The sequence below is a fragment of the Notechis scutatus genome, chromosome 4, assembly GCF_049901735.1.
Source record: "Notechis scutatus isolate UNSWTSFEM ecotype Mainland chromosome 4, rNotScu1.2, whole genome shotgun sequence".
NCBI classification, from domain to species: domain Eukaryota; kingdom Metazoa; phylum Chordata; class Lepidosauria; order Squamata; family Elapidae; genus Notechis; species Notechis scutatus.
In genome coordinates, this window is record NC_142012.1 from 130,375,209 (window position 1) to 130,388,258 (window position 13,050).

A 13,050-nucleotide genomic window follows, 5' to 3' on the forward strand; every position below is an offset into this window, starting at 1 on the left:
GTTGCAGTTGATGGTGACTTACACTTAATCAGTGAGAACTAATTTAAAATAACTATAGACTTAACATTTCTTTTTCTCTAGGAGTGGGCAAACAAGGAAACTTGAGAGCTTCTTTTCCAATTTTTCATAGTCAAGGCCATAATAGCTAAGACCATAATTTCAATTAGTGAGTTGAAAAAAAAGTACAATTCCAGAAAAAGTCCCAAAATGTTTTATATTAAAATGTATACAAAAATAACTTTTGGATCTTAAATGGTGTACATTGTGCAAATGTACAAAATGTGCTGCGGTAAGTATAACAAGTTTGAATGACTTATGGTTGCTTTTATTTTTTTTAGATTTGCTGTGATGGCTTGTTGCTGGGCACTAGATCCTGAGGAGAGACCTAAATTCCAGCAGCTGGTGCAGTGTCTCACTGAATTTCATGCAGCCTTGGGAGCTTATGTCTGACAATCAACATTCAACTTAAAAAACATTGCTGCATTCACAGAGAAAACATTGCCATCTATTTATGCAACTGTAACCTCTATCTTAAAATACCTGGAAGAAAATTCTATTAATTTTTGTGGAGTCTTTGCGTAATATCAACATCAGAAATTCAACATACTATGCAGTAGCTTCAGTGGAGGATCTTTTTCCAAAATCACTGTGCCTTAAAAGAGATAACCTATCCTGGGGAAGATTTGGGGATTATTCAAAATGACAATTGTTTGAAAAATAAAATTCTTCCAATTTCCAAAACAATTTATGTAAACGAGTTGACAAAAATATAAGGTTAATTTTGGCACTGTTAAAGTAGATGCGAAACTCAAGGAAATAGCTAAGAAATGGGAGATGTCTGTTTTTTAAAAAAAAGATTCAAGGGACAAAAGTCAACCATCCCCCCTTCCCTTTCTCCCCCTCTTTTCCTTATCCCCAAAAGTCTTATGTGTGTTGCAGCATCAAAATATTTAAAATTGCTTGACTGGTTTGGGTGATCGGGTTTGTAGTTGGAATTCTTTGTATCAATTGCTTTTATTTTAAGATGATAGCACAGTATTGTTGAAATCACAAGAGGCCTTTTCTTATTTTTAGTCCCATTTTTCAGTAGCAGTTTTATTGGGAAAAATACTTTTAAGGTCATTGTACCCCTTCTAAGACAGCAAGAAATTATTTAAAGATTATGTATTGTTCACTGAAAGTGTATGAAGATTCTCAGTCATCCATGTCATGGTTGTCCTAAAGGTGCTTTTTCAAAAGGCAACTCTACTTTGTTTTTCCTTAAAGACGTTCCCTTTTCATTCAAGAACTGAAGAAACGAAACATCTTCAAGGAAAAATAAAGTGCAATTGCCTTTTGAAAAAGCATCTTTGGGACATTCATTGAAAGTAAAACAGCCTCATGCTAAGTGGTAAAAATCTGGTAACATATTACTAATGTTAAAAATGTTGAAGCTGTCTTTTTATTAGAAGTCTTTCATCCTGGTTTATAGAATACAATTTTCTTGTTAAAATGGTACTGGTTTGTACGTGTAGGATTTTTTATGACCTGAAAAGGAATAAAATATATATATATTTTAAGGACACAGTTGATGAGTAGAAGAAATTGTTGTTACGATTAAATGACAGATTCTAAATTTGATACTGTAGTATTTCATGAAATGCATTAACATTTAATTCAAAATTTGGGAAAATGAACCCATTTTATTATTTCTCACATACTGAAATCCATTACCAGTAAGTCACATTATTTCTTAGATCTCATCCTGATAGTAAAAATTGGCTTTAAAAATGTTGAAATTATTTTTATACTTAGGTAACGCTTCTGCCATTTTGTTTGAATTCCTGTTCTCAGACAATTCAGATGTAATTGACAGATTATAGAAAAATCCCTGCTACAATAGAAATTGAATATAGTTTAAATCAAACTTTTTAAAACATACAGTTATGTCCAAAGATTTTCTCATACACATTGAGGAAACATGTTTCTGTCCAGTGAGAGTTGCTGTTCTGCCATTCAACATCATAAAACATGCTTAGTGTTTTTGTCAATTTTTTTCTGCATTTCTTATTAGTGTCACATGGGATCACTCACAAAACTACAGCTGAGTATGTCTAGAGTATACAGCAGCAAAATGGTGGAACAAGTGAAAATAAAAGTCTTAATTTTGACACATTTTCTTTTGATCCAGGAGATCTTTTCTTAGTTCTAGTTTATGCAGTTACAGATAAGATATATTAGGAATTCTATCTTTGATAGATAGAATGGATATAGTGTTCAAATTTATATAAAGTATTAGCTTTTACCAGTATGTGCTGTAGATATATTGGAACTTCCATTGGCTTCAAACAGAATGGAGGTGTGTCTGTGTATGTATGCATATGTATGGTAAAGAAGATAAAAGTCCAAAACATGATACAGGAGAGAAAATTCAGCATGAAAACTTACTTGGTTATTTCATTGGGACTTCAAAAATGGATAGAAGATTTAAATTCTTCCTAGTATGTTGCACTACAATTATTGTAGAATAACATTAAAACAAAACAAAATTACATGAACAAAAAAGAGGATATGAAGCAAGTCAACATGATGTACAACTTATACGTTATATGAGGACCTTTGTCCTCCCCAAAATTACTTGGCACTATTGAGACGAGCAGCAGTGAGTGATTCATCTTTTAGAACCTGATACTAATCTGAAAGTGAATATTCATTTAAAACAGCATATTTTTCTAATAATTTGAATAGCAATGAAGTTAGGCCAAAATCAAGCACTTCAGAAAAGTTCCAGCCCATATGCTTAGCTCTAGCTTCAGGGAAGAGTACTTCTTTCAAGTTATGTACACAAAATTTACAAAATCAATGGTTATGCAACACACAGTGGTATTTAGTAAGCTTTAAAGGGAAATCTAATCTGTAGCAAGTAAATTCTGTTGATTTTTGCTTTTGCTTTAATCTTGTTTTCTTCTTAACTTCCTCTTTTACCACTTTGGGTGTTGAGGGAGATACAAAGTATTTGCAATATTCATACACTTTTTGCCTATTAATGTAAAAGCAGTAGAAGAGAAGTAGCATGCAGGGCAATTTTCCACAATGCTACAGTTCTTTTGTAAATGTATTCATGTATAAATTATCTGTTTCATTTTTAAAATACTGACTGATGGCAAAAGGTGATGTACTCATTGTAAAGGGAGATCTTGAATTGGTTATTATTAACATAGCAATAGGACTTAGACTTATATACATACCACTTCTACCTCTTTAAGCGGTTTTACAAATGTCACCATATTGCCCCCAACAATCTGAGTCCATATTTTACCAACCACAGATGGTCAATTGAAACAAACATAGCAGGGGCCTTGGGGAGGGGGGAGGAGAAAGCAAATTAAATATATTGAAGCACACAGAATAAAGAATGCAATTTATCTGCCCATTCTACAATAGCCTGCCATTATATTTCCACATACATCCCACTATCTTCTGAACATCTTATAAGAGCCGTGGTGGCACAGTGGTTAGAATGTAATATTGCAGGGTAATTCTACCGACTGCCAGCAGTTTGATTCTCACCGGCTCAAGATTGACTCAGCCTTCCATCCTTTCCAATTTCTCAAGGCTAAATACATTTAGTTTTTTCAAGGTCTCTTTGTACCATTATTTTCTAGTTCCTTGCTCATTCCTGTTGACCTAGTTTGCATCTATTTCAATTTGTCTGATTTTTTTTTCTAGCACTGGAATTCCAGAATGAAGGATGTAGAATCAATGTAGAATGAAATAGGCACAAATCATATCCTGTGAGCATACTGGTAGAAAAAGACAAACTGATAAAAGTATATATGATTTTAGGCAATAATGTGCCATTTTCTGTACCTGTTTTTCTTTTTACTATTAATATGGATTTTCTTTAAGAGAAAAATCCAGAAAAGGGAAAAATTATCCCTTTTCATACGCACACTCACGCCAAGTGCACACACACACACACTTAGTTTTCTTATAATGTGTGGGACTACCTCCCAGAATTCTCATAAATGATGGACTAATTGGTCAGGGATCATTGAAATGGTAGCTTCACATAACTATAGCTATTAGGTTGGAGAAGTCCATATATAATTTTTTATTGTAAACAATAGAATTCATTGCATGCCTCTCAATACTCCATTGAAGTTGCTTGAAATAACATTTCTTGGCTATATACAAGTCTATTGAAGGCTATTTTGGAAAAGTTATGGTACCACTTGTTCCCTGAACAGTGAGTGAGGTCATTCAATTAGCAGACATCCCACCCTGCCCTCCACCCTTTATATTAGATTTACCTCCATTGTGCAATTCATTTACATGTGCGTACACATGTGAGCAGTCACAAAAGTATAAATCAGAGCTGAAAGATTTATGAGGGGGCTTGAACTGGTCAATTGTAATAAACTGAGGAAATATACTAATCAGAGGCCAAACAATAAATCATAAGGGTCTTGGATCAGAAAATAGAACTGAACATATGTTCAGGGAAGCTGAACATAAAGAGGGCATTCTGTGTAAATAATTGCCAAGTGAGCTATTAAGTATTTGAGCTTCAGAATCGTTTGGGTGAAGTTATCCCTGGAAAATGTCTATGGAGACATTTTTCATCCATTATCTCTGGGAATTTCACACACCCATGGGATCCATTCTGTATGTTTTTAGCTCATATTTGACCCCTTTGTCTAAAGGAACAGCAATGCCAATGGATGCAGTTGCTGATCTAGTAGGGAGATCGCCAAAAGTTGATGCTTTGGTTCCTTCCTTCCACAATAATTTACAATCCAAATTTGGGGTCAGTTGGAATCTAACCTAGTCATACAAGATTTCTCATTTCCAAGGAATAAGTCCAGAGCTGAGTATGTGGACATTATCTGAGTCTAGAGATACCCAGGAAGGTTTTATGAGAGCATTCCTATATGGCAGTCCTGAATATTTCTCAAGATGCATTGAAAAAGTGTCCTCACAAAGGCACATTTGTGCAAATACTATTTTCTGCTATCATAAAAACATCGGGGGATGGCAGGAGTTCCAAAAACTCAAGATGGAGCCATGATCATATGATCACTCGTGCAATGAATGCAAAAGAGGGGCAGGCTTTGATCACTAGCTATCTTGACATTTTTGACCAATTTGGAGATTTATTTATTTGATTTGTCAATCGCTTACAAGATAATAGGTATAAGTATAAATATCAGTAGGAATACAGGAAATAGGTACAAATAAATGGTGACAATAGGACAGGGACGGTAGGCATGATTGTGCACTTATGCATGCCCCTTACAGACCTCTTAGGAATGGAGTGAGGTCAATAGTGGATAGTTTGAGGTTAAAGGAGGGAGGGGTTAGAGGAGTCAGGTAGTGCATTCCAGAGTCAGGTAGTGCATTCCAGGCACTTTCTTGTTGTGTGGTCTTGTAGTTGAAGCTGAAATAGTCATTGACTGGTAGGACATTGTAGCAGATAATTTTGTGTACTATGCTTAAGTCCAATTGTAGATGGCGTAGTTCAAGGTTGTCCAAGCCCAAAATTTCAAGCCTGGTGATATAGGGTATTCTGTTGAGAGCAGAGGAGTGTAGTGCTCTTCTCGTGAAATACTTCTGGACTCGCTCAACTCTATTAATGTCCGATATACAATGCGGATTCCAGACTTATGAGGTATGATGTATGTATGTATGATGATGATGATGTATGTTCCTGTCAGTGGAGAGCTGATAAATTATAGATTTTATTCATACAGGTATTAGGCTAAAAAGATTAATAAATAGACTCAACACCATTTGACTCAACTCTGCACATAGCCTTTTAACCAAATTCTTGTTACTCTATGTGTTAAAATTTCAAACTGGCCACCCTTTGTTGGAACCAGAATCACTTGATCACATGCTCATTTAACCCTAGTTATGGACTTGATTCACTGATCACACAATTGCCTTAGTGCAATTTTCTTTGATTTTTGGCTTAATGTATTTCTGTGAAGAGCCACTGTGATCTGTAAACTACAATTTATAGTTTAGTATATTGCATCAATATACTGTGATGTCCTAAATTATGATTATACAAATTAAAATGATGTGTGATCCCAACTGAGAATAAAAAGGGTTGAGAAAGAGCTCTTCCCAGAAACAGAAATTTTAGTGGAATGCTCTGTCCTAATCGTGCTCCATTTTCTATGCTTGCATGTAATTAATGAAAACATTTGAACCAATATATTTGTTTCTCAGCAAATTACCCAATTTAAGCTTTAAAAAGAATGTGACACCCCAATATAGTCAGAACAGCCTTTATACATTGTCATTATGTATTTATCATGTGTCTAGAAGTAACTGGTAATAATTTGCAATAGTGCCAGATAGACATTTTCTCAGTTTTTCCCTAACCATTCTAATTTGGTGATGTTAAAAGGGATTTCCTTTAAAAATCAGGATGTCAGGATGTATCAAAGTGTGTGCATGAATGTCTTGTCTTTCAGTGTGTAGTCGTTGTTTGAATAACTTCTTTTCCTGGAGAAATTTAGAGGAATTATCACCACCTCCATTGTGATGGAACATTTCAAAAGCCATTTGTGCTGTTGAAGTGGGCTTTAAAACCTGAAAGTTCAGCTCAGCTGCTTTCATTGATCATCACCCTTTTAAGCTGCAGGGTTTTGGAAAAAAAAATTTTTTTCTTTTCTTTTTCTTTTCTTTTTGAGAAAAGTGCTAATGTCCTTGAAGAGTTTTTCTGTTCTGGATTAGCCAGAACAACCTCAGAAGAAAATTGTTCTTCTGCCGCACTTTTGCCCAAGATCAAGAATTTAGTCATCTCTTTCTACACTCAGTGTCTCCCATGAAGAATATCTGCCCCCCCCCCCCCATCTTGAATCCTTGAAACCAAAGTTCTTTGAATTTGAAATTCTTGGTAGAAAGCCTCCTACTCTGTAAAGCAATCATAGTATATATGCATTTTGCCTTTTCTCTACCATGTTTGCTTATTTATTTGCCCACAGAAGTATTGCTTATGTGCCCGTTGTGTGAGAAGCAAAAGAACTACCTTTCATCAATTTATTCCCCCTGCCAAGTTTTAAACACTTTTATTTGACAACTAGTTACCTGTTGACGTCAGTTTAATAGCTCTGGGGGGTTTCCAGAGAAGTAAAGGCAAGCCTCTACTCAAGCCTACTTGTAGAAATGCCTGAATAGCTGGCTTGCAAACAATTGAGGACCTTCATTATGAATCCATAACTTGGCAATATCAGACTATCCTCATGTTAAAACAACCCACAATAACACTTAAGAAAAGTTATAACTCTATACTCTACAGTATCTTTTGAATTCCTTCAGTTTTGGCTCCATATGCTTGCTTCAGGCAATAGAATGGCTTATATACTTTACTGCACAATTCATTAGTGTTTAGAAATGTAAACTTTTGTATGCAATATTGGGAATGATTACTTGAGGGTATATGTAGATTAATTAGCATAGCAAACAGCTAATTCAGCTCCAAGTTGCATCCGGTTCTTTTAGTACGTCAACCTCCTCCTGTGTACGTAGAAGATTGTCTTGGCCAAATTTTCTGATGAGTGTTCACTTATTAAGAAATGCTGATATAGCAGCCCACTTCATCATCTGCCTAGTCACAAATGTGCCTCTGTTAAAGGGTTTTCCCAATTTTCTAATAGGAAGCAACAATTTAACAGATGTTTCATTGGTTTGAAGAGAAACCGTGTTTTAAAAACATTTCAAAATAGGTGTACAGAAAGTTGTTTTACAGTCAGACCATTTCTTATCCCTTCTGAAGATGTAGCATGGCAAAACCCACTAAACTTAAAGCATATGTTTTCTTTGAATTATTAGAATTGCAGTTGTGATTACAGGATTGCCTGCCCTCATCCAAAGCAAAACTCACTATGAATGATAACTCCCAATTGTCTTATTCCAAGTTACATACATTCTGGCCTGACTTTTGCAAGGCCTTGCTTCCTAGAAAATTGCTGGACAGTTTCTTCCTAGTGCTATAATTTTTTGGTTAAAAAAATTAGAGGTTAAAACTTTAGAATTTGCAAAAATTGGCAAGATTTGCTATTAAATAAAAATAGCTTTTCCAGCCTGTTGCCTTACAGATGACATTTCTAAGATACTGAAGAAGTTTAAGAGTTATATTATAGCTGTAGGAACTAGGTTGATGAAGACTGAACTGGATTTACAATTTGATATGATGGGAACAGTTATTAAGAAAGGAGAGTGGAAGTAGAAAAAGCTTTCTATTGATGTCAAGATCCAGAAGAACTTTCTTGGATCTGGTATTATATCAATTTGCTCTTCAGTTCTGATTCCCACTTTCAATTTTTGATTCCTATCCAATGATTGTATCTGGCTTGATAGGGATTTGCCAAAATACAGGCAAAACTCCTGTATTTTTATTATTTGTATTTTATTGACATTGCTTTATACAAAAATTATTTAAAGCCTTGAACATTATAATTAGTATTGTAATCTGTCTAACATGATATTTATTGGAAGTATAATAAACAAAGAAAGAAACATTTCACATAGAAAGGAAACATGGGAGGGAAAAGTTAGCACAGAAGAAAGCTATAATGATGGAAAAAAGAAGATAGAAAGTCTTCTGAAACTTTGACAATAATAGCAATTCTTCTCAAGCCAAAGGCCATCAGTAAGTGTTGAATTATGATTTCTTCAAAAATCAGTCCCAAAAAGTAGGTTTTAGTGTAATTATGTTTAGTGAGCTTGAATACATTGGCAGTTTTAATAAAAGGATTCTATAATGTTTTAATAATTGAATTATTAAATTGAATAATTGAATACATTGGCAGTTTTAATAAAAGGATTCTATAACATCTATTGAAAAATTTGTGAGATTTCAATGATCTAAGTTTTAAAATCCCAAAAGGCAAAGTATAACATTGTGTTTTCCATCTTCCTGTATAAAATGGAAGGGTAACAGGTGGCAGCCAGACTTATAGTAAAAAGACTATAATAAAAGTACTGGATGAGGACTTGTGGCTGATGTTATGGTGATATCAGACGTGTGAAATGGGTCTTCACGCCTCCCATGTTTCTCTTCTTTTTTTGTACCCAAGTTCACAACTATACCTAGCTGGAGGATTTCTTTACCACAGAGCCACTTTTAAAAAATTCTGAAAGAAGCTAAAGCCCCTCTGTAGAGGTGGTGAAGAAAAGAGGGGTGCCCTGTAGTTTAGGGAGAGCAGCAACTGAAATGAAAATGAAAATGAATACAAATAAAAATCTGGAGAACCACTTGAACAGCATTGGCATTGACAAAATCACTATCAGTCAATTGCAAAAGGCAGCTTTACTTGGAATAGTTTACATCCTGCAGTGATGTTTTTAAGACCATGAAACAACACTTGCCTGTCCCATGTGGATAGGTGGATAACAATGCCATATCTAATCCAAGCAGTTGGCTGACTATGTGACTAAACATAATAATGGTTGTGTTTCACTAGTTAAATCAGTGAAATAAAGGAAAATGAAAAGTTTTTTTTCAGGGCAAAATGGCTTTGGAGGGCAGTGATCAATATGACTGCAAGAGAGAGTATGTTCCTACCACTGTGCACAGTAGTCAGTTGTACCAGCACAAGTTGAAAAACGCTATTTTCCATGGGTGCTCCCTAAAAGAAAAGAAAAAAAGCAGATGGAGGTTGCCTTCCCATTGGCTGGAGTTGGGCTGAGGATGAGTCATGTGTGTTCCTGTCTCAAGAAATAGTTAGACGCTTCTCCTGACACTGCAGCAAGTTGGTTATTCAGATAAGCCCTGACTGTTGTTTTGTTCAGTCAGGGGTAGTGCCCAGTCTATGATGTCTTGCGGCTAGTCAAAAATCAGAATTCATCTAACCTTCTAAGTAACCTTTGGAATTTGAAATGTTCAATGTGATTTTTGTTGTTGTTAGTTGCTAAGTCGTGTTTGACCCATCATGATCGCATGGACAACATTCCTCCAGGACGTCCTGTCATCTACCATCTTCTGGAGTCCATTTAAGCTCATGCCTACTCCATCCAACCACCTCATTCTCTGTCGTCCCCTTCTTCAGTCTTCAGTCTTTCCCAGGATTAGGCTCTTCTCCAGTGAGTCCTTTCTTTTCATTAGGTGGCCAAAGTATTTGAGTTTAATCTTCAGGATCTGGCCTTCTAAAGAGCAGTCAGGGTTGATCTCCTCTAGGACTGACCAGTTTGATCACCTTGCAGTCCAAGGGACTCGCAGGAGTCTTCTCCGGCACCATAGTTCAAAGACCTCAATTCTTTGGTGCTCAGCGTTTCTTATGGTCCAAATTTCACAGCCATGCTTTGCAACTGGGAAAACCATAGCCTTGACTATATGCACTTTTGTGGGCAGGGTGATATCTCTGCTTTTTACTATGCTGTCTAGATTTGCCATAGTTTTCCTCCCCAGGAGCAAGTGTCTTTTAATATCTTGGCTGCAGTCCCCATCTGTGATCTTAGAGCCCAGGAAAATAAATCTCTCACTACCTCCATTTCTTCCTCATCTATCTGCCAGGAATTGAGAGGGTCAGATGCCATGATCTTAGTTGTGTTTCAAGCCAACTTTTGCACTCTCCTTCTTCACCCGCATCAAGAGGCTCTTTAGTTCCTCTTCACTTTCTGCCATTAGAGTGGTATCATCTGCATATCTGAGGTTGTTGGTATTTCTTCCAGCAATCTTTACTCCAACTTTTGATTTATCTAGCCCTGCCTTTCTCATGATGTGCTCTGCATATAAGTTAAATAGGCAGGGTGACAACATGCACACACACACACACACACACACACACACACACACATATCTCACACATACAAATCAGAAGTTTTAAGGGCACTATTGTGCCATACTGAAACTAGAATAAATATCTATTTTTTATATTTAGACTCTCCCTATTCTCCTGTCTCTAATTTCTCCAACTGATGCTTCATTCTCTTGCTTTCCCATAAGCTCCCATCAACTTGTGTGGATTGAATCATGGGGAAAATATACCTATGTGGTTGCTAGGAGTCAGAAACGGCTTGACGGCCCATAATCAATCAATTAGTGGATTTGTAATAAGCCTAAAGATTAAGCTTGTTCAAGGCTTTTGAAAACTTTGAATTCGTTCACACACTATAACTAACTAGGTTACATCCCTAAAGTTATTTTTAACTTTATTTTGTGGCTTAGAATATTAGAATAGTTTATTAGTTTACAATTCAGGACATTCAGTGAATTTAGAAAATGTTTGAATATAGTCACCACTATATTCAGTATGCTGTATGAGATACCAGCACAATAATCATAAAAATGGAAGGTGCCTTTGAACCCTTCCCACTATATTTTGATTCTACATACTTCCTTCCCCATGGATCCATGAGGAAAAATCTAAAATACCAAAAGAGATCCCAGAATTATCTTTTAAATGCTTGAGTTTGAACTGAATTAAAATACTAAAACAATTGTATCAGATCCTGAGGCATCCTTTGGAGGGGCTCCCTCTACAGTGTAATTAAGACTCAGGGTAGTTGCTTTACCCTCCACCAAAAAACCTTGGATTTGCTGAGTTACATATATTGTAAAAGAGAATATTTGTAGCTCAGGGTTGAAACAAAGGGTCTTTGATACTCTCTGAGCTTGGTTGTTTTCTTGCAGATGTTTCATTGCCCAAAGTAGGTAACATCATCTTGATGATGTTATCCAGTTGAGATAATGAAACATCTACAAGAAAACAACCAAGCTCAGAGAGCACCAAGGACCCTCCACATACTGTGTATGTGTGTGTGTATGTATGTATGTATGTATGTATGTATGTATGTATGTATATATATATATATATATATATATATATATATATATATATATATATGTGTGTGTGTGTGTGTGTGTGTGTGTGTGTGTGTGTGTGTGTGTGTGTATGTGTATGTGTATATATATATATATATATATATATATATATATATATATATATATATATATATATATATATATATATGTTTTCTGAGGTCTCATGGTATTTGTATGTGGATCTTTGGTTATTCAGGTTTTCTCCCGCGTAAGATTGGAAGTATCTAGGCAACAACGTTTCGATGAAGTCTCATTCATCATCTTCAGGCTTCTGTCTTCAGCTCTGTGCTTCTCAGAGTGATGTGAGCTTGCAGCTGCTTCTTCCTTTTAACTGCTAGTGGGGTGTGACTTGATTGGTTGGGGGCTTGGCTGTGTTCTGATTGGGTGGGGGTGTTCTCATTGGTTGGGGTTTGGCTGTGTTCTGATTGGTTGGGGTTGGCCATGTTCTGATTGGCTGGAGGTGTGTTCTGTTCAGGTGGGGGCTTGGTTGTGCTCAGGTTGGTCTTAGTTACTGGGGATTTGAGCTGGTGAGCTGTGATCTTGCAGGAGAATAAGTGCACGCGTTGAAGAACATAAGAACTCAATCAAAAGAAGAACCGACCTCTTCCTGGTCCAACACCTCAAAGCCACAGGACATGAGATTGATTTTAAAAATACCAGAACTATCGCCAAAACCGAACACTTCAACAACAGAATAATCAGAGAAGCCATAGAGATAGAAAAACGCCCACACAGCATGAATAAAAGAGATGACACCTCCCGCTTACCAGCCATTTGGAAACCCGCCTCATGAACAGACGAGTACCTAACATGATGAATGACACCAGACCCACACCCACGAGGGCCACACAAGATGCCACCACCACACTTCCACGTAAAAAGCAGACTCACACCCACACAGAAGATGAGACACGACCACAGACCAGAAGCCGCACTGCAGCTGCATCACTACCACTTCACCCCCTGAGCCATACATGAAGCGAACTGACCCCCACCATGAAGATGCAGCGCGACCACGAACTCGAAGCCAAACAGCAAGATCACAGCTCACCAGCTCAAATCCCCAGTAACTAAGACCAACCTGAGCACAACCAAGCCCCCACCTGAACAGAACACACCTCCAGCCAATCAGAACATGGCCAACCCCCAACCAATCAGAACACAGCCAAACCCCCAACCAATGAGAACACACCCCCACCCAATCAGAACACAGCCAAGCCCCCAACCAATCA

The 13,050-nt window shown here is 36.7% G+C and overlaps 1 protein-coding gene across 8 annotated transcripts in view; it reads left to right on the forward strand.

The window, feature by feature from the left end:
* RYK (receptor like tyrosine kinase) overlaps window positions 1-1,562 on the forward strand; it is a 33,886-nt gene extending 32,324 nt beyond the window's left edge. For all 8 annotated transcript variants that reach the window (XM_026691584.2, XM_026691721.2, XM_026691654.2 and 5 more), the window contains one exon: window positions 339-1,562. In XM_026691584.2, the coding sequence (XP_026547369.2) occupies window positions 339-450 (112 nt within the window). In that variant the 3' untranslated portion in view covers window positions 451-1,562. The remainder of the gene's footprint in view (window positions 1-338) is intronic.
* The last annotated feature ends 11,488 nt before the right edge of the window (window positions 1,563-13,050 follow it).